Genomic DNA, 26,908 nt, shown 5'->3' with positions numbered 1-26,908 from the left:
GGCAGTATTGACACGGCTGGATAAAAAAACATACCCGATTTAATCTGGTTACCACTCCTACCCAGTAACTAGAATATGCATATACTTATTACATATGGATAGAAAACACCCTAAATTTTCTAAAACTGTTTGAATGGTGTCTGTGAGTATAACAGAACTCATTTGGCAGGCAAAACCCTGAGACATTTTCTGACAGGAAGTGGATACCTGATGTGTTGTATTACCTTTAAACCTATCCCATTGAAAAACACAGGGGCTGAGGAATATTTTGGCACTTCCTATTGCTTCCACTAGATGTCACCAGCCTTTACAAAGTGTTTTGAGTCTTCTGGAGGGAGATCTGACCGAACAAGAGCCATGGAACGATGATGGCCCATTAGACACCTGGCGCGCGAGTTCATGTTGGGTACCCTCGTTCCAATACGTTATAAAAGAGTATGCATTCGTCCACCTTGAATATTATTCATGTTCTGGTTAAAAAAGGCCCTAATGATTTATGCTATACAACGTTTGACATGTTTGAACGAACGTAAATATATTTTTTCCCCTCGTTCATGACGAGAAGTCCGGCTGGCTTAGATCATGTGCTAACAAGACGGAGATTTTTGGACATAAATGATGAGCTTTTTTGAACAAAACTACATTCGTTATGGACCTGTGATACCTGGAAGTGACATCTGATGAAGAGAATCAAAGGTAATGGATTATTTACATAGTATTTTCGATTTTAGATCTCCCCAACATGACGTCTAGTCTGTATCGCAACGCGTATTTTTCTGGGCGCAGTGCTCAGATTATTGCAAAGTGTGATTTCCCAGTAAGGTTATTTTTAAATCTGGCAAGTTGATTGCGTTCAAGAGATGTAAATCTATAATTCTTTAAATGACAATATAATATTTTACCAATGTTTTCTAATTTTAATTATTTAATTTGTGACGCTGACTTGACTGCCGGTTATTGGAGGGAAACGATTTCCTCAACATCAATGCCATAGTAAAACGCTGTTTTTGGATATAAATATGAACTTGATAGAACTAAAAATGCATGCATTGTCTAACATAATGTCCTAGGAGTGTCATCTGATGGAGATTGTAAAAGGTTAGTGCATCATTTTAGCTGGTTTTATGGTTTTGGTGACCCTGTCTTTGAATTGACAAAACATTACACACAACTCTTGTAAATGTACTGTCCTAACATACTCTAAATTTATGCTTTCGCCGTAAAACCTTTTTGAAATCGTAAAACGTGGTTAGATTAAGGAGATGTTTATCTTTCAAAGGGTGTAAAATAGTTGTATGTTTGAAAAATTTGAATTTTGACATTTATTTGGATTCAAATTTGCCGCTCTTGAAATGCACCTGCTGTTGATGGAGTGCACCACGGGTGGCACGCTAGCGTCCCACCTAGCCCCAAGAGGTTTAAAACGTCCTAAAGATTGATGCTATACATCGTTTGACATATTTCTACGAACGTAAATATAACTTTTTTTGACTTTTCGTCGTGAATTTGCACACGCTTCCTGCATTTGGAGTAGTGGACTGAACGCGCAAACAAAAGGAGGTATTTGGACATAAATAATGTACTTTATCGAACAAAACAAACATTTATTGTGGACCTGGGATTCCTGGGAGTGCATTCTGATTAAGATCATCAAAAGTAAGTGAATATTTATAATATTATTTCTGAGTTTTGTTGATTCCACAAAATGGCGGTTTTGGTTTCGTGTCTGAACGCTGTACTCAGATTATTGCAAAATTTGCTTTCGCCGTAAAGCTTTTTTGAAATCTGACACAGCGGTTGCATGAAGGAGAAGTGTATCTATAATTCTTTAACCTGTTGGGGCTAGGGGGCAGTATTTTCACGGTCGGATAAAAAAATTTACCCGATTTAAACTGGTTACTACTCTTGCCCAGAAACGAGAATATGCATATAATTAGTAGATTTGGATAGAAAACACTCTAAAGTTTCTAAAACTGTTTGAATGGTGTCTGTGAGTATAACAGAACTCATATGGCAGGCCAAAACCTGAGAAGATTCCATACAGGAAGAGCCCTGTCTGACAATTTGTTGTCTTTCTGTTGCAACTCTATCGAAAATACAGCATCTGTGCTGTAACGTGACACTTTCTAAGGCTTCCATTGGCTCTCTAAAGCCGCCAGAAAGTGGAATGGGGTGTCTGCTGTCTCTGGGCAAAGTACAGCAGCTCTGTTTGTGAGTGGTTAGCCTGGGGACAGTGAGACTGGAGATGCGCGGTCACGAGACTTCTCAATTTTTTTTCTTTCAGCCTTTGAATGAATACAACTTTGCCCGGTTGGAATATTATCGCTATTTTATGAGAAAAATAGCATAAAAATGTATTTTAAACAGCGTTTGACATGCTTCTAAGTACAGTAATGGAATATTTTTAAATGATTTGTCACGAAATGCGCTCGTGCATTACCCTTCGGATAGTGACCTGAATGCACGAACAAAACGGAGGTATTTGGATATAACTATGGATTATTTGGAACCAAAACAACATTTGTTGTTGAAGTAGAAGTCCTGGGAGTGCATTCTGACGAAGAACAGCAAAGGTAATCCAGTTTAGTGAGCCTTAAACTTGGTGGGTGTCAAATATGCTAGCCTGTAATGGCCGAGCTATGTACTCAGAATATTGCAAAATGTGCTTTCACCGAAAAGCTATTTTAAAATCTGACATAGCGTTTGCATAAAGGAGTTCTGTATCTATAATTCTTAAAATAATTGTTATGTATTTTGTCAACGTTTATCATGAGTAATTTAGTAAATTCACTGGAAGTTTTCGGGGGGGTATGCTAGTTCTGAACATCACATGCTAATGTAAAAAGCAGTTTTTTGATATAAATATGAACGTGATTGAACAAAACATGCATGTATTGTATAACATAATGTCCTAGGAGTGTCATCTGATGAAGATCATCAAAGGTTAGTGCTGCATTTAGCTGTGGTTTTCCAAGGAAAAGGAAAAACCCTCTGGGTTTCCGAACGGAAAATATGGCGCTGTACAACGTGACGGTCGGAAGTACAGTACTGGGCTATTGTAGCTAAAGAATCCAGTGTCCTGCTGGAGACCTGGGGTTCAATATCCCCGACCGGGTGGAAGGAATAGGCTCTCCTTGTAAATAAGAATTTGTTCTTAGCTGACTTGCCTAGTTAAATAAAGGGTAAACTAAGAGAACAACATTTCTAATTTTCTAATTCTACTTCCGCCGAAGTCGGTTCCTCTCCTTGTTCGGGCGGCGTTCAGCGGTCGACGTCACCGGTCTTCTAGCCATCGCAATCCACCTTTCATTTTCCATTTGTTTTGTCTTGTTTTCTCACACACCTGGTTTTCACCTACCCTCATTATTTGTCGTGTATATAACCCTCTGTTCCCCCCCCCCCCATGTCTGTGTGTGGAATTGTTTGTTGTAATGTGTATGTGCACTTCTGACTGGTTCGCGACGGGTTATTTTGTACCCATATTTTGTTGTTCTGGGTGCTGTTGGTTTTGCTTATGAAACTGCTCCGGTTTTAACCCAGTTCTGCTCTCCTGCGCCTGACTTCCCTGCAGCCAGTCACGCACGTCTTACATAAATAAGACCTACACCACTTTTAACAGCACATTACTCAACACTAGTGAGACTCATGTCGCCTACAGTATATCGAACAATATGACGTGATTCTCCGCCAATAATTACATATAGAGGATTGGAGAATATTTCTGTAATTCAGTGATATTTATACCCATAGTAATTCGTTATGGATCAATAACTAAATAAACATTGAAATGTTAAAAGAGTATTTTTATCATTATTTTATTAGTGAAAGCATAAAGATGCCATTATTAGTTACATTGTTTTAGTTTGAACGTGCAGACTGGCACTAAGAACAGAACAGAGGGAACGTTTCCCTAGTCAGCGCCATTATTAGTGCAATGCCCCTTAAATATTTTGGAGATGATTTTGTTTTCGAATAACGTAAAATGAGCGAAGAAAATGGCCCTTCTTCAACATGAGGGTGAGACATTGTTACTCATTTGTAAATAAAGTCAGTTTGTTATTTAGAATGATTTATTTCAGGGTTTTTTTTTAGAGGGAGAGAAAACAAAAACCTTCAGTCATCACATGGGTCTCCCAGTCGAGGCCAGCACAGGTATTGAACCAGCATCTGTAGCAACACAGTGTCTTAGACCGTTGGGCCACTCAGGCGCTGTACAACGTGACCCGTCGGGAGTGGGGCTACACTACTACAGTAAGAGCTAAATAATCCTAACAAAATAAAATAATAAAAACCTTAGTGTGACAACAGTTTTTAGTAAGTAATACTGAGGTCGTACACAATTATCAGTTTCTATTTAGATTTATGTCGCCCATTCATTCATTGTCAGTTAGACACATTAACGCCTTGGGACCCAAAAGCATAATCAGTGCTCTAACTCCCCCTTGTGGTGGTCTGGAGCTATGAAGTGGTGACGCAGGGTACTGTACTAAACTACAAATTACCTCTAAGTCCCGCGGCGTAAGCTCGCAACTATTAAAGGAAGAATCAACGTAGCACACAAGCTAGCTAGTGAATCATGCTAACTATTTAGCTAACATTTAGCCAGCAAACTAAAATCTATTTATGGGCTGTATGCAATTATGAAGAGTGAATTACATTGTTTCTTCGTCATCTTGCTAGCTAATTATCTAGCTGTGGTCATCTGGCTAGTATCAACTAGGGCTTTCTACAACAATAGCAGAATAGCCGCAGCTAGATAGCTAGCTATCATTGCCTATCTAGACCAGGGCTCTCCAACCCTGTTCCTGGAGAGATGCCCTCCTGTAGGTTTTAACTCCAACCCTGTTCCTGGAGAGATACCCCTCCTGTAGGTTTTAACTCCAACCCTGTTCCTGGAGAGATACCCTCCTGTAGGTTTTAACTCCAACCCTGTTCCTGGAGAGCTACAAAATGCAACCTTTTGGTTTGGATATTTTAACAAGACTGAGTGGGTGACGACTTAAAGGTCTTCGCTGTGAGAACACAAAAAAGATGGACTGCAGACACTCTGTTCAGAGCTGCTAAATACTGTCCGGCAGGAAAACGTTAGACAATCCTACCCCCTGTGTTATTACCTGGTAGAGATGAGGTATCCATGGGGCTGAGGCAGACAGCTGATCCCAGCTACGGTCACCCCTCCCTGGATGTCCTGGTAGTGCATCCCCAGGTTAGACCCATGGATGGTCACCAGCACACCCCCTTCCACCGGACCACTCACTGGCTGGATCTGATAGGGACAGGGGGACAGAGGGGTTTAAATTGATCTGATAGGGACAGAGAGGGGTTTAAATGGATCTGATAGGGACAGGGACAGAGAGGGGTTTAAATTGATCTGATAGGGACAGAGACAGAGAGGGGTTTAAATTGCATATAAAACACTGGATGGCATGGGAGCTTGGGCTGGCCAATATGGCCTAAAACTCCTATCTCGATTTTTTCAAACTTATGGGCGATAAATATCTCTATTTAAAAAAAATGTTTTCTCTAAATAAGCTGTTGTAGGTTAGCCTAGTGGTTAGAGCGTTGGACTAGTAACCAAAAGGTTGCTTGATCAAATCCCAGAGCTGACAAGGTAAAAATCTGTCGTTCTGCTCCCTGAACAAGGCAGTTATAACCCACTGTTCCCCGGTAGGATGTCATTGTAAATAAGAACTGACTTGCCTAGTTAAATAAATATATATATAAAGAAAAGAAGAAGTACAATTAAAGGTCAAATACACTGCATTTAAAACAGTCCGCTATAATGTAATGAATTCAGGACGTACCTATACCTAGGATAAATATAAGCCTTCCACAACCATCAGGCCCACAAATCATTTAATGATTTTATCAAAATAGTTTAACCTGCTATTTTTTGAAAATAATCACTGATCTGACTTTCAGGTCTGTCTATAAACATTGTACCCAGAACCTAATGCATAATGTACATACACTAATAATGATAACATCCTGGTCATATTAAACAGGTCTGTCTATAAACATTGTACCAATGTACCCAGAACCTAATGCATAATGTACATTCACTGATAATGCTAACTTACTGTAGCAGGCATTAGGCTATAGAACATTAACACAGGTCTCCTCAACAATTAACACATCCTATAGTCACATCCTGGTCATATTAACACATCCTATAGTCACATCCTGGTCATGTTAACACATCCTATAGTCACATCCTGGTCATATTAACACATCCTATAGTCACATCCTGGTCATATTAACACATCCTATAGTCCCATCCTGGTCATATTAACACATCCTATAGTCCCATCCTGGTCATACTAACACATCCTATAGTCACATCCTGGTCATATTAACACATCCTGGTCATATTAACACATCCTGGTCATATTAACACATCCTATAGTCACATCCTGGTCATATTAACACATCCTATAGTCACATCCTGGTCATATTAACACATCCTGGTCATATTAACACATCCTATAGTCACATCCTGGTCATATTAACACATCCTGATCATATTAACACATCCTATAGTCACATCCTGGTCATATTAACAAATCTTATAGTCACATCCTGGTCATTTTAACACATCCTGGTCATATTAACACATCCTGGTCATATTAACACATCCTATAGTCACATCCTGGTCATATTAACACATCCTATAGTCACATCCTGGTCATATTAACACATCCTGTAGTCACATCCTGGTCATATTAACACATCCTATAGTCACATCCTGGTCATATTAACACATCCTGGTCATATTAACACATCCTATAGTCACATCCTGGTCATATTAACACATCCTGGTCATATTAACACATCCTGGTCATATTAACACATCCTATAGTCACATCCTGGTCATATTAACACATCCTGGTCATATTAACACATCCTATATTCACATCCTGGTCATATTAACACATCCTGGTCATACCCTAGTGATCCTGCCTAATGGACGGGCCGGCCCTGTCTGTCATTCTGAGCATCGTTACGCACCCAGTGCATACATGTATGTGTGCAGTACATTTCTAGAATGCATATGGCTCCAGTACATTTCTAGAATCCATATGGGTCCAGTACATTTCTAGAATGCATATGGGTCCAGTACATTTCTAGAATGCATATGGGTCCAGTACATTTCTAGAATGCATATGGGTCCAGTACATTTCTAGAATGCATATGGGTCCAGTACATTTCTAGAATGCATATGGGTCCAGTACATTTCTAGAATGCATATGGGTCCAGTACATTTCTAGAATGCATATGGCTCCAGTACATTTCTAGAATGCATATGGCTCCAGTACATTTCTAGAATGCATATGGGTCCAGTACATTTCTAGAATGCATATGGGTCCAGTACATTTCTAGAATGCATATGGGTCCAGTACATTTCTAGAATGCATATGGGTCCAGTACATTTCTAGAATGCATATGGGTCCAGTACATTTCCAGAATGCATATGGTTCCAGTACATTTCTAGAATGCATATGGGTCCAGTACATTTCTAGAATGCATATGGCTCCAGTACATTTCTAGAATGCATATGGCTCCAGTACATTTCTAGAATGCATATGGGTCCAGTACATTTCTAGAATGCATATGGCTCCAGTACATTTCTAGAATGCATATGGCTCCAGTACATTTCTAGAATGCATATGGGTCCAGTACATTTCTAGAATGCATATGGCTCCAGTACATTTCTAGAATGCATATGGGTCCAGTACATTTCTAGAATGCATATGGCTCCAGTACATTTCTAGAATGCATATGGCTCCAGTACATTTCTAGAATGCATTTGGGTCCAGTACATTTCTAGAATGCATATGGGTCCAGTACATTTCTAGAATGCATATGGGTCCAGTACATTTCTAGAATGCATATGGGTCCAGTACATTTCTAGAATGCATATGGGTCCAGTACATTTCTAGAATGCATATGGGTCCAGTACATTTCTAGAATGCATATGGGTCCAGTACATTTCTAGAATGCATATGGGTCCAGTACATTTCTAGAATGCATATGGGTCCAGTACATTTCTAGAATGCATTTGGGTCCAGTACATTTCTAGAATGCATATGGGTCCAGTACATTTATCAAATGTCCGGTAATTTAAACTCTTGCCGGTCATTTGCCCAGCACCACATTTCCTAGGGGTCAGTCCCTAATGCAAAACCTGCTGTGTGTATGTAACCTACCTGTATGATCTGAGGAGGGGGGCAGGCGTCGGCGGGCCCAGGTGAGTAACCTACCTGTATGATCTGAGGAGGGGGGCAGGCGTCGGCGGGCCCAGGTGAGCTGGTATGTATGTAACCTACCTGTATGATCTGTGGAGGGGGACAGGCGTCGGGGGGCCCAGGTGAGCTGGTATGTATGTAACCTACCTGTATGATCTGTGGAGGGGGACAGGCGTCGGCAGGCCCAGGTGAGCTGGTATGTATGTAACCTACCTGTATGATCTGTGGAGGGGGACAGGCGTCGGGGGGCCCAGGTGAGCTGGTATGTATGTAACCTACCTGTATGATCTGTGGAGGGGGACAGGCGTCGGCAGGCCCAGGTGAGCTGGTATGTATGTAACCTACCTGTATGATCTGTGGAGGGGGACAGGCGTCGGGGGGCCCAGGTGAGCTGGTATGTATGTAACCTACCTGTATGATCTGAGGAGGGGGACAGGCGTCGGCGGGCCCAGGTGAGCTGGTACAGGACAGGTGGAAGACACAGCCAGGTGACTCTCCTCCACACCAGACACAGCCGTACTCTGACGACACCGCTCTGCACTGGCTACAGTCAGACTGGCCAACTGAACAGTCATACAGCTGCACTGTGGGACAACACAACACAACTGGTCATACAGCTGCACTGTGGGACAACACAACACAACTGGTCATACAGCTGCACTGTGGGACAACACAACACAACTGGTCATACAGCTGCACTGTGGGACAACACAACTGGTCATACAGCTGCACTGTGGGACAACACAACACAACTGGTTATACAGCTGCACTGTTGGACAACACAACACAACTGGTCATACAGCTGCACTGTGGGACAACACAACACAACTGGTTATACAGCTGCACTGTGGGACAACACAACACAACTGGTTATATAGCTGCACTGTGGGACAACACAACTGGTCATATAGCTGCACTGTGGGACAACACAACACAACTGGTCATACAGCTGCACTGTGGGACAACACAACACAACTGGTTATACAGCTGAACTGTGGGACAACACAACACAACTGGTCATACAGCTGCACTGTGGGACAACACAACACAACTGGTCATACAGCTGCACTGTGGGACAACACAACTGGTCATACAGCTGCACTGTGGGACAACACAACACAACTGGTTATACAGCTGCACTGTTGGACAACACAACACAACTGGTCATACAGCTGCACTGTGGGACAACACAACACAACTGGTTATACAGCTGCACTGTGGGACAACACAACACAACTGGTTATATAGCTGCACTGTGGGACAACACAACTGGTCATATAGCTGCACTGTGGGACAACACAACACAACTGGTCATACAGCTGCACTGTGGGACAACACAACACAACTGGTTATACAGCTGAACTGTGGGACAACACAACACAACTGGTCATACAGCTGCACTGTGGGACAACACAACACAACTGGTCATACAGCTGCACTGTGGGACAACACAACTGGTCATACAGCTGCACTGTGGGACAACACAACTGGTCATACAGCTGCACTGTGGGACAACACAACACAACTGGTTATACAGCTGCACTGTTGGACAACACAACACAACTGGTCATACAGCTGCACTGTGGGACAACACAACACAACTGGTTATACAGCTGCACTGTGGGACAACACAACACAACTGGTCATACAGCTGCACTGTGGGACAACACAACACAACTGTTTATACAGCTGCACTGTTGGACAACACAACACAACTGGTCATACAGCTGCACTGTGGGACAACACAACACAACTGGTCATACAGCTGCACTGTGGGACAACACAACTGGTCATACAGCTGCACTGTGGGACAACACAACACAACTGGTTATACAGCTGAACTGTGGGACAACACAACACAACTGGTTATACAGCTGCACTGTGGGACAACACAACACAACAGGTCATACAGCTGCACTGTGGGACAACACAACACAACTGGTCATACAGCTGCACTGTGGAACAACACAACACAACTGGTCATACAGCTGCACTGTGGAACAACACAACTGGTCATACAGCTGCACTGTGGGACAACACAACACAACTGGTTACACAGCTGAACTGTGGGACAACACAACTGGTTATACAGCTGCACTGTGGGACAACACAACACAACTGGTCATACAGCTGCACTGTGGGACAACACAACACAACTGGTCATACAGCTGAACTGTGGGACAACACAACACAACTGGTTATACAGCTGAACTGTGGGACAACACAACACAACTGGTTATACAGCTGCACTGTGGGACAACACAACACAACTGGTCATACAGCTGCACTGTGGGACAACACAACACAACTGGTCATACAGCTGCACTGTGAGACAATACAACTGGTCATACAGCTGCACTGTGGGACAACACAACACAACTGGTCATACAGCTGCACTGTAAGACAACACAACACAACTGGTCATACAGCTGCACTGTGGGACAACACAACACAACTGGTTATACAGCTGCACTGTGAGACGACACAACACAACTGGTCATACAGCTGCACTGTGGGACAACACAACTGGTCATACAGCTGAACTGTGAGACAACACAAAACAACTGGTCATACAGCTGCACTGTGGGACAACACAACTGGTCATACAGCTGAACTGTGAGACAACACAACACAACTGGTCATACAGCTGCACTGTGGGACAACACAACTGGTCATACAGCTGAACTGTGAGACAACACAACACAACTGGTCATACAGCTGCACTGTGGGACAACACAACACAACTGGTCATACAGCTGCACTGTGGGACAACACAACACAACTGGTCATACAGCTGCACTGTGAGACAACACAACTGGTTATATAGCTGCACTGTGGGACAACACAACTGGTCATACAGCTGCACTGTGGGACAACACAACACAACTGGTTATACAGCTGAACTGTGGGACAACACAACACAACTGGTTATACAGCTGAACTGTGGGACAACACAACTGGTCATACAGCTGCACTGTGGGACAACACAACACAACTGGTTATACAGCTGAACTGTGGGACAACACAACACAACTGGTTATACAGCTGAACTGTGGGACAACACAACACAACTGGTTATACAGCTGAACTGTGGGACAACACAACACAACTGGTTATACAGCTGCACTGTGGGACAACACAACACAACTGGTTATACAGCTGCACTGTGGGACAATACAACACAACTGGTTATACAGCTGCACTGTGGGACAACACAACTGGTCATATAGCTGCACTGTGGGACAACACAACACAACTGGTTATACAGCTGAACTGTGGGACAACACAACACAACTGGTTATACAGCTGCACTGTGGGACAATACAACACAACTGGTTATACAGCTGCACTGTGGGACAACACAACTGGTCATATAGCTGCACTGTGGGACAACACAACACAACTGGTTATACAGCTGCACTGTGGGACAACACAACTGGTTATACAGCTGCACTGTGAGATGCTCCAATATCCACACTAGTATACAAGGACTTAATATTTCGAAGTCCACTTTTATTGTCTTCTAAGAGTTCCTCATTCTGAACGGACCCCTACCTTAACCCCTACCTTAACCCCTAACCCTAACCTTAACCCCTAACCCTAACCTTAACCCCTACCTTAACCCATAACCTTAACCCCTAACCCTAACCCATAACCCTAACCCATAACCATAACCCCTACCTTAAACCCTACCTTAACCCCTAACCTTAACCCCTAACCTTAACCCCTACCTTAACCCCTAACCCTAACCCATAACCTTAACCCCTAACCCTAACCCATAACCCCTACCTTAACCCCTAACCTTAACCCCTAACCTGAACCCATAACCCCTACCTTAATCCCTACCTTAACCCCTAACCTGAACCCATAACCCCTACCTTAACCCATAACCTTAACCCCTATTAACCCATAACCTTAACCCCTAACCTGAACCCATAACCCCTACCTTAACCCATAACCTTAACCCCTATTAACCCATAACCTTAACCCCTAACCTGAACCTTAACCCTAACCTTAACCCCTAACCCTGACCTTAACCTCTACCTTAACCCCTAACCTTAACCCCTACCTTAACCCATAACCTTAACCCCTACCTTAACCCATAACCTTAACCCCTAACCTTAACCCCTACCTTAACCCCTAACCCTAACCCATAACCTTAACCCCTAACCCTAACCCATAACCCCTACCTTAACCCCTAACCTTAACCCCTAACCTGAACCTTAACCCCTAACCTTAACCCCTAACCTTAACCCATAACCTTAACCCCTACCTTAATCCCTACCTTAACCCCTACCCTTAACCCATAACCTTAACCCATAACCTTAACCCCTACCTTAACCCCTAACCTTAACCCCTAACCTGAACCCATAACCCCTACCTTAACCCCTAACCTGAACCCATAACCCCTACCTTAACCCCTAACCTTAACCCCTAACCTTAACCCCTAACCTGAACCCATAACCCCTACCTTAATCCCTACCTTAACCCCTAACCTGAACCCATAACCCCTACCTTAACCCATAACCTTAACCCCTATTAACCCATAACCTTAACCCCTAACCTGAACCCATAACCCCTACCTTAACCCATAACCTTAACCCCTATTAACCCATAACCTTAACCCCTAACCTGAACCTTAACCCTAACCTTAACCCCTAACCCTGACCTTAACCTCTACCTTAACCCCTAACCTTAACCCCTACCTTAACCCATAACCTTAACCCCTACCTTAACCCATAACCTTAACCCCTAACCTTAACCCTAACCTTAACCCCTAACCCTGACCTTAACCTCTATCTTAACCCCTAACCTTAACCCCTACCTTAACCCCTACCTTAACCCATAACCTTAACCCCTAACCCTAACCTTAACCCTAACCTTAACCCCTAACCCCTACCTTAACCCTAACCTTAACCCCTAACCTTAACACAGGGCAAAGCAGGACGACAGAAGTGAATATACTGAATACAGAAGACTTACGTCTGAGATTGGGTGCAGAGTCGATGTGATGGGAGCCTCTCTGTAGATAGATGGGAGCTGAATATTCCAACTGTTTTACTGGGTACTGGAACTGGAAGAGGATGGGAGAGAGGAGGGAAGAGAGGAGAGGAGAGAGGAGAGGAGGGGAGAGAGGAGGGGAGAGGAGAGGAGGGGAGAGAGGAGAGGAAGAGAGGAGATCAGACAGGAGAGGAAGAGGGGAGGGGAGTGGAGAAAGAGGATGGGAGAGAGGAGAGAATGAGAGGAGAGGAGGGAAGAGAGGAGGGGAAAGAGGAGTGGAGAGGAGAGGGGAAGGAAGAGGGGAGAGAGGAGAGGAGGGGAGAGAAGAAGAGAGGAGGGGAGAGAAGTGGGGAAGGAAGAGAGGAGGGGAGAGAGGAAGCGAGGAGACTGTTACCTCAGTAAGGCATAATAATACCGTGTGCATATAAAGAAACCGGTAGATATTTTGTTTGTTGTGTACATGAATCTTAATGTCTTTGTTTGGAACACTTTTTAGTTGAAATGTATTAGTGAGTGTGTGTCCATGGGGTTTTGCGAATACCTTGTGGGCAGAACAGGTGAAGGTGTGTCTACGGGGTTTGTGAATACCTTGTGGGCAGAACAGGTGAAGGTGTGTCTTTGGGGTTTGTGAATACCTTGTGGGCAGAGCAGGTGAAGGTGTGTCTACGGGGTTTGTGAATACCTTGTGGGCAGAACAGGTGAAGGTGTGTCTATGGGGTTTGTGAATACCTTGTGGGCAGAGCAGGTGAAGGTGTGTCTACGGGGTTTGTGAATACCTTGTGGGCAGAACAGGTGAAGGTGTGTCTATGGGGTTTGTGAATACCTTGTGGGCAGAACAGGTGAAGGTGTGTTTATGGGGTTTTGTGAATACCTTGTGGGCAGAACAGGTGAAGATGTGTCTATGGGGTTTGTGAATACCTTGTGGGCAGAGCAGGTGAAGGTGTGTCTACGGGGTTTGTGAATACCTTGTGGGCAGAACAGGTGAAGGTGTGTCTATGGGGTTTGTGAATACCTTGTGGGCAGAACAGGTGAAAGTGTGTTTATGGGGTTTGTGAATACCTTGTGGGCAGAACAGGTGAAAGTGTGTTTATGGGGTTTGTGAATACTTTGTGGGCAGAGCAGGTGAAGGTAGGTCTATGGGGTTTGTGAATACATTGTGGGTAGAACAGGTGAAAGTGTGTTTATGGGGTTTGTGAATACCTTGTGGGCAGAACAGGTGAAGATGTGTCTATGGGGTTTGTGAATACCTTGTGGGCAGAACAGGTGAAGGTGTGTCTATGGGGTTTTGTGAATACCTTGTGGGCAGAACAGGTGAAGGTGTGTCTATGGGGTTTGTGAATACCTTGTGGGCAGAGCAGGTGAAGGTGTGTCTACGGGGTTTGTGAATACCTTGTGGGCAGAACAGGTGAAGGTGTGTCTATGGGGTTTGTGAATACCTTGTGGGCAGAACAGGTGAAGGTGTGTTTATGGGGTTTTGTGAATACCTTGTGGGCAGAACAGGTGAAGATGTGTCTATGGGGTTTGTGAATACCTTGTGGGCAGAGCAGGTGAAGGTGTGTCTACGGGGTTTGTGAATACCTTGTGGGCAGAACAGGTGAAGGTGTGTCTATGGGGTTTGTGAATACCTTGTGGGCAGAACAGGTGAAAGTGTGTTTATGGGGTTTGTGAATACTTTGTGGGCAGAGCAGGTGAAGGTGTGTCTATGGGGTTTGTGAATACATTGTGGGTAGAAGAGGTGAAAGTGTGTTTATGGGGTTTGTGAATACCTTGTGGGCAGAACAGGTGAAGATGTGTCTATGGGGTTTGTGAATACCTTGTGGGCAGAACAGGTGAAGGTGTGTCTACGGGGTTTGTGAATACCTTGTGGGCAGAACAGGTGAAGGTGTGTCTATGGGGTTTGTGAATACCTTGTGGGCAGAACAGGTGAAGGTGTGTCTATGGGGTTTTGTGAATACCTTGTGGGCAGAACAGGTGAAGGTGTGTCTATGGGGTTTGTGAATACCTTGTGGGCAGAGCAGGTGAAGGTGTGTCTACGGGGTTTGTGAATACCTTGTGGGCAGAACAGGTGAAGGTGTGTCTATGGGGTTTGTGAATACCTTGTGGGCAGAACAGGTGAAGGTGTGTTTATGGGGTTTTGTGAATACCTTGTGGGCAGAACAGGTGAAGGTGTGTCTATGGGGTTTGTGAATACCTTGTGGGCAGAGCAGGTGAAGGTGTGTCTACGGGGTTTGTGAATACCTTGTGGGCAGAACAGGTGAAGGTGTGTCTATGGGGTTTGTGAATACCTTATGGGCAGAACAGGTGAAGGTGTGTCTATGGGGTTTTGTGAATACCTTGTGGGCAGAACAGGTGAAGGTGTGTCTATGGGGTTTGTGAATACCTTGTGGGCAGAGCAGGTGAAGGTGTGTCTACGGGGTTTGTGAATACCTTGTGGGCAGAACAGGTGAAGGTGTGTTTATGGGGTTTTGTGAATACCTTGTGGGCAGAACAGGTGAAGGTGTGTCTATGAGGTTTGTGAATACCTTGTGGGCAGAGCAGGTGAAGGTGTGTCTACGGGGTTTGTGAATACCTTCTGGGCAGAACAGGTGAAGGTGAGTCTATGGGGTTTGTGAATACCTTGTGGGCAGAACAGGTGAAGGTGTGTCTATGGGGTTTTGTGAATACCTTGTGGGCAGAACAGGTGAAGGTGTGTCTATGGGGTTTGTGAATACCTTGTGGGCAGAGCAGGTGAAGGTGTGTCTACGGGGTTTGTGAATACCTTGTGGGCAGAACAGGTGAAGGTGTGTCTATGGGGTTTGTGAATACCTTGTGGGCAGAACAGGTGAAGGTGTGTTTATGGGGTTTTGTGAATACCTTGTGGGCAGAACAGGTGAAGATGTGTCTATGGGGTTTGTGAATACCTTGTGGGCAGAGCAGGTGAAGGTGTGTCTACGGGGTTTGTGAATACCTTGTGGGCAGAACAGGTGAAGGTGTGTCTATGGGGTTTGTGAATACCTTGTGGGCAGAACAGGTGAAAGTGTGTTTATGGGGTTTGTGAATACCTTGTGGGCAGAACAGGTGAAAGTGTGTTTATGGGGTTTGTGAATACTTTGTGGGCAGAGCAGGTGAAGGTAGGTCTATGGGGTTTGTGAATACATTGTGGGTAGAACAGGTGAAAGTGTGTTTATGGGGTTTGTGAATACCTTGTGGGCAGAACAGGTGAAGATGTGTCTATGGGGTTTGTGAATACCTTGTGGGCAGAACAGGTGAAGGTGTGTCTATGGGGTTTTGTGAATACCTTGTGGGCAGAACAGGTGAAGGTGTGTCTATGGGGTTTGTGAATACCTTGTGGGCAGAGCAGGTGAAGGTGTGTCTACGGGGTTTGTGAATACCTTGTGGGCAGAACAGGTGAAGGTGTGTCTATGGGGTTTGTGAATACCTTGTGGGCAGAACAGGTGAAGGTGTGTTTATGGGGTTTTGTGAATACCTTGTGGCCAGAACAGGTGAAGATGTGTCTATGGGGTTTGTGAATACCTTGTGGGCAGAGCAGGTGAAGGTGTGTCTACGGGGTTTGTGAATACCTTGTGGGCAGAACAGGTGAAGGTGTGTCTATGGGGTTTGTGAATACCTTGTGGGCAGAACAGGTGAAAGTGTGTTTATGGGGTTTGTGAATACTTTGTGGGCAGAGCAGGTGAAGGTGTGTCTATGGGGTTTGTGAATACATTGTGGGTAGAAGAGGTGAAAGTGTGTTTATGGGGTTTGTGAATACCTTGTGGGCAGAACAGGTGAAGATGTGTCTATGGGGTTTGTGAATACCTTGTGGGCAGAACAGGTGAAGGTGTGTCTACGGGGTTTGTGAATACCTTGTGGGCAGAACAGGTGAAGGTGTGTCTATGGGGTTTGTGAATACCTTGTGGGCAGAACAGGTGAAGGTGTGTCTATGGGGTTTTGTGAATACCTTGTGGGCAGAACAGGTGAAGGTGTGTCTATGGGGTTTGTGAATACCTTGTGGGCAGAGCAGGTGAAGGTGTGTCTACGGGGTTTGTGAATACCTTGTGGGCAGAACAGGTGAAGGTGTGTCTATGGGGTTTGTGAATACCTTGTGGGCAGAACAGGTGAAGGTGTGTTTATGGGGTTTTGTGAATACCTTGTGGGCAGAACAGGTGAAGGTGTGTCTATGGGGTTTGTGAATACCTTGTGGGCAGAGCAGGTGAAGGTGTGTCTACGGGGTTTGTGAATACCTTGTGGGCAGAACAGGTGAAGGTGTGTCTATGGGGTTTGTGAATACCTTATGGGCAGAACAGGTGAAGGTGTGTCTATGGGGTTTTGTGAATACCTTGTGGGCAGAACAGGTGAAGGTGTGTCTATGGGGTTTGTGAATACCTTGTGGGCAGAGCAGGTGAAGGTGTGTCTACGGGGTTTGTGAATACCTTGTGGGCAGAACAGGTGAAGGTGTGTTTATGGGGTTTTGTGAATACCTTGTGGGCAGAACAGGTGAAGGTGTGTCTATGAGGTTTGTGAATACCTTGTGGGCAGAGCAGGTGAAGGTGTGTCTACGGGGTTTGTGAATACCTTCTGGGCAGAACAGGTGAAGGTGAGTCTATGGGGTTTGTGAATACCTTGTGGGCAGAACAGGTGAAGGTGTGTCTATGGGGTTTTGTGAATACCTTGTGGGCAGAACAGGTGAAGGTGTGTCTATGGGGTTTGTGAATACCTTGTGGGCAGAGCAGGTGAAGGTGTGTCTATGGGGTTTTGCGAATACCTTGTGGGCAGAACAGGTGAAGGTGTGTCTATGGGGTTTGTGAATACCTTGTGGGCAGTGCAGGTGAAGGTGTGTCTACGGGGTTTGTGAATACCTTGTGGGCAGAACAGGTGAAGGTGTGTCTATGGGGTTTGTGAATACCTTGTGGGCAGAACAGGTGAAGGTGTGTCTATGGGGTTTTGTGAATACCTTGTGGGCAGAACAGGTGAAGGTGTGTCTATGGGGTTTGTGAATACCTTGTGGGCAGAGCAGGTGAAGGTGTGTCTACGGGGTTTGTGAATACCTTGTGGGCAGAACAGGTGAAGGTGTGTCTATGGGGTTTGTGAATACCTTGTGGGCAGAACAGGTGAAGGTGTGTTTATGGGGTTTTGTGAATACCTTGTGGGCAGAACAGGTGAAGGTGTGTCTATGGGGTTTGTGAATACCTTGTGGGCAGAGCAGGTGAAGGTGTGTCTACGGGGTTTGTGAATACCTTGTGGGCAGAACAGGTGAAGGTGTGTCTATGGGGTTTGTGAATACCTTGTGGGCAGAACAGGTGAAGGTGTGTCTATGGGGTTTTGTGAATACCTTGTGGGCAGAACAGGTGAAGGTGTGTCTATGGGGTTTGTGAATACCTTGTGGGCAGAGCAGGTGAAGGTGTGTCTACGGGGTTTGTGAATACCTTGTGGGCAGAACAGGTGAAGGTGTGTCTATGGGGTTTGTGAATACCTTGTGGGCAGAACAGGTGAAGGTGTGTTTATGGGGTTTTGTGAATACCTTGTGGGCAGAACAGGTGAAGGTGTGTCTATGGGGTTTGTGAATACCTTGTGGGCAGAGCAGGTGAAGGTGTGTCTACGGGGTTTGTGAATACCTTGTGGGCAGAACAGGTGAAGGTGTGTCTATGGGGTTTGTGAATACCTTGTGGGCAGAGCAGGTGAAGGTGTGTCTATGGGGTTTGTGAATACATTGTGGGTAGAACAGGTGAAAGTGTGTTTATGGGGTTTGCGAATACCTTGTGGGCAGAACAGGTGAAGATGTGTCTATGGGGTTTGTGAATACCTTGTGGGCAGAACAGGTGAAGGTGTGTCTTTGGGGTTTGTGAATACCTTGTGGGCAGAGCAGGTGAAGGAGTGTCTACGGGGTTTGTGAATAACTTGTGGGCAGAACAGGTGAAGGTGTGTCTATGGGGTTTGTGAATACCTTGTGGGCAGAACAGGTGAAGGTGTGTCTATGGGGTTTGTGAATACCTTGTGGGCAGAACAGGTGAAAGTGTGTCTGGGGTTTGTGAATACCTTGTGGGCAGAGCAGGTGAATGTGTGTCTATGGGGTTTGTGAATACCTTGTGGGCAGAACAGGTGAAGGTGTGTCTATGGGGTTTGTGAATACCTTGTGGGCAGAGCAGGTGAAGGTGTGTCTACGGGGTTTGTGAATAACTTGTGGGCAGAACAGGTGAAGGTGTGTCTATGGGGTTTGTGAATACCTTGTGGGCAGAACAGGTGAAGGTGTGTCTATGGGGTTTGTGAATACCTTGTGGGCAGAACAGGTGAAGGTGTGTCTGGGGTTTGTGAATACCTTGTGGGCAGAGCAGGTGAATGTGTGTCTATGGGGTTTGTGAATACCTTGTGGGCAGAACAGGTGAAGGTGTGTCTATGGGGTTTGTGAATACCTTGTGGGCAGAACAGGTGAAGGTGTGTCTATGGGGTTTGTGAATACCTTGTGGGCAGAGCAGGTGAAGGTGTGTCTACGGGGTTTGTGAATACCTTGTGGGCAGAACAGGTGAAGGTGTGTCTATGGGGTTTGTGAATACCTTGTGGGCAGAGCAGGTGAAGGTGTGTCTACGGGGTTTGTGAATACCTTGTGGGCAGAACAGGTGAAGGTGTGTCTATGGGGTTTGTGAATACCTTGTGGGCAGAACAGGTGAAGGTGTACGTCATGGTTTCCGGATCTTTCTCCAGAGTGGCGTTCAGTTTAAGCTCCTCCCCTTCCACAACCACGACACACACATACTGCTCCTCACCCTGCCAACAAGATGAAGCATCAATGTAAACATTATTATTTATTTTTAAAGGACAAAAGGATTTTAATTAACTGTGCATATGTTTGTAATCATTATATATACTGCATTTCTAGGAAACTACTGAGTCCAATCACCTGAAACATGTCCAAGTTCCTCCCCAGGAGGGTCAGAGGTGACAGGAAGCCCATGGGGACCAGAGGAGAGCTCTGTAGAGCCCAAACACAGGGACAAGAGTCTGGACCCCGCGGCTCCAGGTGATCCTCCTAGTGGCCGGAGGGGGGAATGCACACAGACCAAATATTATATTTTTCAGCAGAAAATAAAGAACGTGTCCCAGACGGTATCCTATTTCGTTTATAGTGCACTACTTCCAACCAGGGCCCTATGGGAATAGGGAATAGGGAGCCATTTTGGACAAAAATAAAGTTTGGAATGACTCAAAATGGAGAGAAGAGGCTGTGAAACAACAATCCATTTTCAAGAGTGGAGAGGATAGTGTTACTTGGGGCAAGTGGATAAGGGATGTTACCAATGAGTTGTGTGTGATGTAGTGTTGTCACCATACCAGAATGTTAACTTCAATACCGATTACCAGGTTAGGTATCGCAATACTCGATAACATCACAATAATCGATACCAAAACGATACTACGGCAAAAAAATACAAAAAAAAGAAAACATATTAGCCAAAGTCCCAGAATGCCATCTGATACAGACAGATCCATCTTTTCAGTTCAATAATTTTCAGAGACTGCCACGTATGCATTCATTAATCAATTAATCAAATCAATTTGACTTTTTTTTTTTACCACTACATAACTGTAATCATTTATTTGAATGGTAAATCTGTATTGATAAATTGTTTAAATCAAGATGTCATGCCTCACAAGCTCATCACCAAGCTCAAGGCCCTGGGTCTGAACTCCTCCCTGGGCTACTGGACCTTCCTGACGGGCCGCCCCCAGGTGGTGAAGGTAGGAAACACCAAGCTCAAGGCCCTGGGTCTGAACTCCTCCCTGGGCTACTGGACCTTCCTGACGGGCCGCCCCCAGGTGGTGAAGGTAGGCAACACCAAGCTCAAGGCCCTGGGTCTGAACTCCTCCCTGGGCTACTGGACCTTCCTGACGGGCCGCCCCCAGGTGGTGAAGGTAGGAAACACTAAGCTCAAGGCCCTGGGTCTGAACTCCTCCCTGGGCTACTGGACCTTCCTGACGGGCCGCCCCCAGGTGGTGAAGGTAGGCAACACCAAGCTCAAGGCCCTGGGTCTGAACTCCTCCCTGGGCTACTGGACCTTCCTGACGGGCCGCCCCCAGGTGGTGAAGGTAGGCAACACCAAGCTCAAGGCCCTGGGTCTGAACTCCTCCCTGGGCTACTGGACCTTCCTGACGGGCCGCCCCCAGGTGGTGAAGGTAGGAAACACTAAGCTCAAGGCCCTGGGTCTGAACTCCTCCCTGGGCTACTGGACCTTCCTGACGGGCCGCCCCCAGGTGGTGAAGGTAGGAAACACCAAGCTCAAGGCCCTGGGTCTGAACTCCTCCCTGGGCTACTGGACCTTCCTGACGGGCCGCCCCCAGGTGGTGAAGGTAGGCAACATGACCTCCTGGTTTACCCGTTTTTCATTTTGTTTCTACCCTTTTTTCATGTACTAGTATCGAGTACAGAAGTATTGATATACCGTGCAGCACTAGTATGATGTGCTATGGTTGTGTTGGGGTTGAGTAAAGGTTAGGTAAAGGTTGAGTAAAGGTTGAGTAAAGGTTAGGTAAAGGTTGAGCAAAGGTTAGGTAAAGGTTAGGCAAAGGTTAGGTAAAGGTTAGGTAAAGGTTGAGTAAAGGTTGAGTAAAGGTTAGGTAAAGATTGAGTAAAGGTTGAGTAAAGGTTGAGTTAGGGTTGAGTAAAGGTTAGGTAAAGGTTGAGTAAAGGTTAGGTAAATGTTAGGTAAAGATTGAGTAAAGGTTGAGTAAAGGTTGAGTTAGGGTTGAGTAAAGGTTAGGTAAAGGTTGAGTAAAGGTTAGGTAAAGGTTAGGTAAAGGTTGAGTAAAGGTTGAGTAAAGGTTGAGTTAGGGTTGAGTAAAGGTTAGGTAAAGGTTGAGTAAAGGTTAGGTAAAGGTTAGGTAAAGGATGAGTAAAGGTTGAGTAAAGGTTTAGTAAAGGTTGAGTTAGGGTTGAGTAAAGGTTGAGTAAAGGTTAGGTAAAGGTTGAGTAAATTATAGGTAAAGGTTAGGTAAAGGTTAGGTAAAGGTTAGGTAAAGGTTAGGTAAAGGTTGAGTAAAGGTTGTCTTACCAGTGAGTTGTGTATGGTGTGCTGCCTGGGACAGCTGTTGTTGGTGTGGGTACACAGCCCATCCAGAACACACCAGTTACATGGCCACACACTGCCCACACACGCCATACACCTAGAATACAGGCAGAGCTTGTGTGACTGTGTGTGTGTGTGTGTGTGTGTGTGTATGTGTGTGTGTACATGTAGTGTTTCCCCTAGGATTTTTTTCATCAGCGGTGGCACATTTAAAGGGGGGGTCATGTAATTCTACACAGTAAGAACATGGCTTATGCCTTGTCCTTATGCTGTCTGACTGACTCAAACATTATAACTAACTCAAATGGGGGCTACATGACATGACATGACATGACATTACATTTTGGTTTTTGGTGGTTATTATTTCTCAAAGATTATATTTATTAAAAACATATACAGCTTCATCTCTTCTACATACTTTATATCTGGTTTTAGTCGCTTAAAGTTAACAATGTTTTACCATCCCGCCGCTGCTAAATGACTATTAGTGGAAACACTGGCATGTCTGGTGTGTTATCTCTTACGGGGACGTGGTGTTGAGTTGGCCCACAGCTCGACAGTCGTAGAAGGTGATGTCACTGCTGGAGATGGTCACGTCTCTGAACATCACAGACACACGCAGAGACATGTGGTCTACAGACAGACAGACAGACAGACAGACAGACAGACAGACAGACAGACAGACAGGAGAGACCATAAAGACAGACAGACAGACAGACAGACAGACAGACAGACAGACAGACAGACAGACAGACAGACAGACAGACAGACAGACAGACAGACCATAAAGATATATTAGGACAGACAGACAGACAGACAGACAGACAGACAGACAGACAGACAGACAGACAGACAGACAGACAGACAGACAGACAGACAGACAGACAGACAGACAGACAGACAGACCATAAAGATATATTAGGATATATACTAATAATACCAGTACTACATACAGTATATAGCAAACATCACAGACACACATAGAGACATTAGGGTCTATGTCGAGGACAGAGAGATATACAGTACCTTCAGAAAGTATTTAGACCCCTTCACTTTTTCCACATTTTGTTATGTTACAGCCTAAATTCAAAATGTATTAAATCTTTTTTTTCCCTCATCAATCTACACACAATACCCCATAACGACAAAGCAAAAACAGGTTTTTAAAAATGTTTGCTAATTTATTAAAAATGCTAAACTTAAATATCACATTTACATAAGTATTCAGACCCTTTACTCAGTACTTTGTTGAAGCACCTTTGGCAGCGATTACAGCCTTGAGTCTTCTTGGGTATGATGCTACAAGCTTGGCACACCTGTATTTGGGGAGTTTCTCCCATTCTTCTCTGAAGATCCTCTCAAGCTCTGTCAGGATGGATGGGGAGTGTTGCTGCACAGCTATTTTCAGGTCTCTCCAGAGATGTTCGATTGGGTTCAAGTCCGGGCTCTAGCTGGGCCACTCAAGGACATTCAGAGACTTGTCCCGAAGCCACTCCTGCGTTGTCTTGGCTGTGTGCTTAGGGTCGTTGTCCTGTTGGAAGGTGAACCTTCACCCCAGTCTGAGGTCCTGAGCGCTCTGGAGCAGGTTTTCATCAAGGATCTCTCTGTACTTTTCTCCGTTCATCTCTCCCTCAATCCTGACTAGTCTCCCAGTCCCTGCCGCTGAAAATGATCCCTACAGCATGATGCCAGGTTCCCTCCAGAAGTGAGGCTTGGCATTCAAGCCAAAGAGTTCAATCTTGGTTTCATCAGACCAGAGAATCTTGTTTCTCATGTTCTGGGAGTCCTTTAGGTGCCTTTTGGCAAAGTCCAAGTGGAATGTCATGTGCCTTTTGAATAGTCCTGCTGAATAGTCCAGAACAGGACACACACATGTCTGATACAGTTTGGAATACATGGCATAACCAATATCTTTGATTGGTTTTGATTTTCCTATTACTCCCCTGAGAGCTCTACTTGCTGAGTCGTCCAGGGCAGATGTTCCGTATAGAAAGGTAATATGTTCATCAATAAAAAAAATACCCAAATATTTATAATTGCTAGTAAACTCAAGAATGTCTTGTCTGTGTCTCCTCAAGGAGTAATAACTGTCTTGTCTGACTGCCCTCTCTGATATCTCCGTTTGAATAGACTCAGTCTTTTATTAAATTCCTTCATAAACTGTTCTCTTGTAATCCCATCTTTATACTGTAAAAATAAGTACTCAGCATTACTGACCATATGTCCCTTTACTCATCATTCCAATGAGGCTTGTAAACTTTACTGGACTTGGGGGTTTATTCTTTAGTCACATCATTTTCCCCCCATTTCAGAATATAGAAAATCACAAAATGTTTCATACAACACAGGAGTTTGCTCAGAGTCAAAACACCGAACTAATCCATGGTACTCTCCTGTATTCTCAGACCAACTCTGGGCCAAGGCTAGACAAACTGGCTCGTTAGCTGATTGGCAGCTATTTAGGCAACTGAGAAATAGGTCCCATGCCTCTGTTAAACAGGCCAAATGAAACTACTTCCTTAGCGCTGTGACAGACTCTGTTAAACAGGCCAAATGAAACTACTTCCTTAGCGCTGTGACAGACTCTGTTAAACAGGCCAAATGAAACTACTTCCTTAGCGCTATGACAGACTCTGTTAAACAGGCCAAATGAAACTACTTCCTTAGCGCTGTGACAGACTCTGTTAAACAGGCCAAATGAAACTACTTCCTTAGCGCTGTGACAGACTCTGTTAAACAGGCCAAATGAAACTACTTCCTTAGCGCGTGACAGACTGTGTTAAACAGGCCAAATGAAACTACTTCCTTAGCGCTGTGACGGACTCTGTTAAACAGGCCAAATGAAACTACTTCCTTAGCGCTATGACGGACTCTGTTAAACAGGCCAAATGAAACTACTTCCTTAGCGCTGTGACAGACTCTGTTAAACAGGCCAAATGAAACTACTTCCTTAGCGCTATGACAGACTGTGTTAAACAGGCCAAATGAAACTACTTCCTTAGCGCTGTGACAGACTCTGTTAAACAGGCCGAATGAAACTACTTCCTTAGCGCTGTGACAGACTCTGTTAAACAGGCCAAATGAAACTACTTCCTTAGCGCTGTGACAGACTGTGTTAAACAGGCCAAATGAAACTACTTCCTTAGCGCTGTGACAGACTCTGTTAAACAGGCCGAATGAAACTACTTCCTTAGCGCTGTGACAGACTCTGTTAAACAGGCCAAATGAAACTACTTCCTTAGCGCTATGACAGACTCTGTTAAACAGGCCAAATGAAACTACTTCCTTAGCGCTGTGACGGACTCTGTTAAACAGGCCAAATGAAACTACTTCCTTAGCGCTATGACGGACTCTGTTAAACAGGCCAAATGAAACTACTTCCTTAGCGCTATGACAGACTCTGTTAAACAGGCCAAATGAAACTACTTCCTTAGCGCTGTGACAGACTCTGTTAAACAGGCCAAATGAAACTACTTCCTTAGCGCTGTGACGGACTCTGTTAAACAGGCCAAATGAAACTACTTCCTTAGCGCTATGACGGACTCTGTTAAACAGGCCAAATGAAACTATTTCCTTAGCGCTGTGACAGACTCTGTTAAACAGGCCAAATGAAACTACTTCCTTAGCGCTATGACAGACTGTGTTAAACAGGCCAAATGAAACTACTTCCTTAGCGCTGTGACAGACTCTGTTAAACAGGCCGAATGAAACTACTTCCTTAGCGCTGTGACAGACTCTGTTAAACAGGCCAAATGAAACTACTTCCTTAGCGCTATGACAGACTCTGTTAAACAGGCCAAATGAAACTACTTCCTTAGCGCTGTGACAGACTCTGTTAAACAGGCCAAATGAAACTACTTCCTTAGCGCTGTGACAGACTCTGTTAAACAGGCCGAATGAAACTACTTCCTTAGCGCTGTGACAGACTCTGTTAAACAGGCCGAATGAAACTACTTCCTTAGCGCTGTGACAGACTCTGTTAAACAGGCCAAATGAAACTACTTCCTTAGCGCTATGACAGACTCTGTTAAACAGGCCGAATGAAACTACTTCCTTAGCGCTATGACAGACTCTGTTAAACAGGCCGAATGAAACTACTTCCTTAGCGCTGTGACAGACTCTGTTAAACAGGCCGAATGAAACTACTTCCTTAGCGCTGTGACAGACTGTGTTAAACAGGCCAAATGAAACTACTTCCTTAGCGCTGTGACAGACTCTGTTAAACAGGCCGAATGAAACTACTTCCTTAGCGCTGTGACAGACTCTGTTAAACAGGCCAAATGAAACTACTTCCTTAGCGCTGTGACAGACTCTGTTAAACAGGCCGAATGAAACTACTTCCTTAGCGCTATGACAGACTGTGTTAAACAGGCCAAATGAAACTACTTCCTTAGCGCTGTGACAGACTCTGTTAAACAGGCCAAATGAAACTACTTCCTTAGCGCTGTGACAGACTCTGTTAAACAGGCCAAATGAAACTACTTCCTTAGCGCTATGACAGACTCTGTATACATATACCATTTTTTCTGAAGAGGTGCGAGGGAACAGTTGTTGTGGGGGCTAAGTGCCTTGCTCAAGAGCACAACAGCAGGACAATGGCATCTAGGATTTGATACCAGCAACCCT

General features: G+C 44.8%; 1 protein-coding gene across 2 annotated transcripts in view; it reads right to left on the bottom strand.

Annotated features, from left to right (window-relative positions):
* plxnb3 (plexin B3) overlaps positions 1 to 26,908 on the bottom strand; it is a 256,626-nt gene that overhangs the window by 68,740 nt on the left and 160,978 nt on the right. For both annotated transcript variants that reach the window (XM_082962290.1, XM_082962289.1), the window contains exons 9-15: positions 22,807 to 22,915; positions 22,268 to 22,379; positions 20,119 to 20,247; positions 19,869 to 19,985; positions 13,230 to 13,320; positions 8,658 to 8,830; positions 5,115 to 5,266 (exon numbers count right to left, since the gene is read on the bottom strand). In XM_082962290.1, coding sequence (XP_082818416.1) covers positions 5,115 to 5,266; positions 8,658 to 8,830; positions 13,230 to 13,320; positions 19,869 to 19,985; positions 20,119 to 20,247; positions 22,268 to 22,379; positions 22,807 to 22,915 — 883 coding nt within the window. The remainder of the gene's footprint in view (positions 1 to 5,114; positions 5,267 to 8,657; positions 8,831 to 13,229; positions 13,321 to 19,868; positions 19,986 to 20,118; positions 20,248 to 22,267; positions 22,380 to 22,806; positions 22,916 to 26,908) is intronic.

Source organism: Salmo salar, chromosome 15 (genome assembly GCF_965601325.2).
Source record: "Salmo salar chromosome 15, fSalSal1, whole genome shotgun sequence".
In the NCBI taxonomy this organism is placed as follows: Eukaryota; Metazoa; Chordata; class Actinopteri; order Salmoniformes; family Salmonidae; genus Salmo; species Salmo salar.
This window is presented reverse-complemented; position numbering and strand designations above follow the sequence as displayed.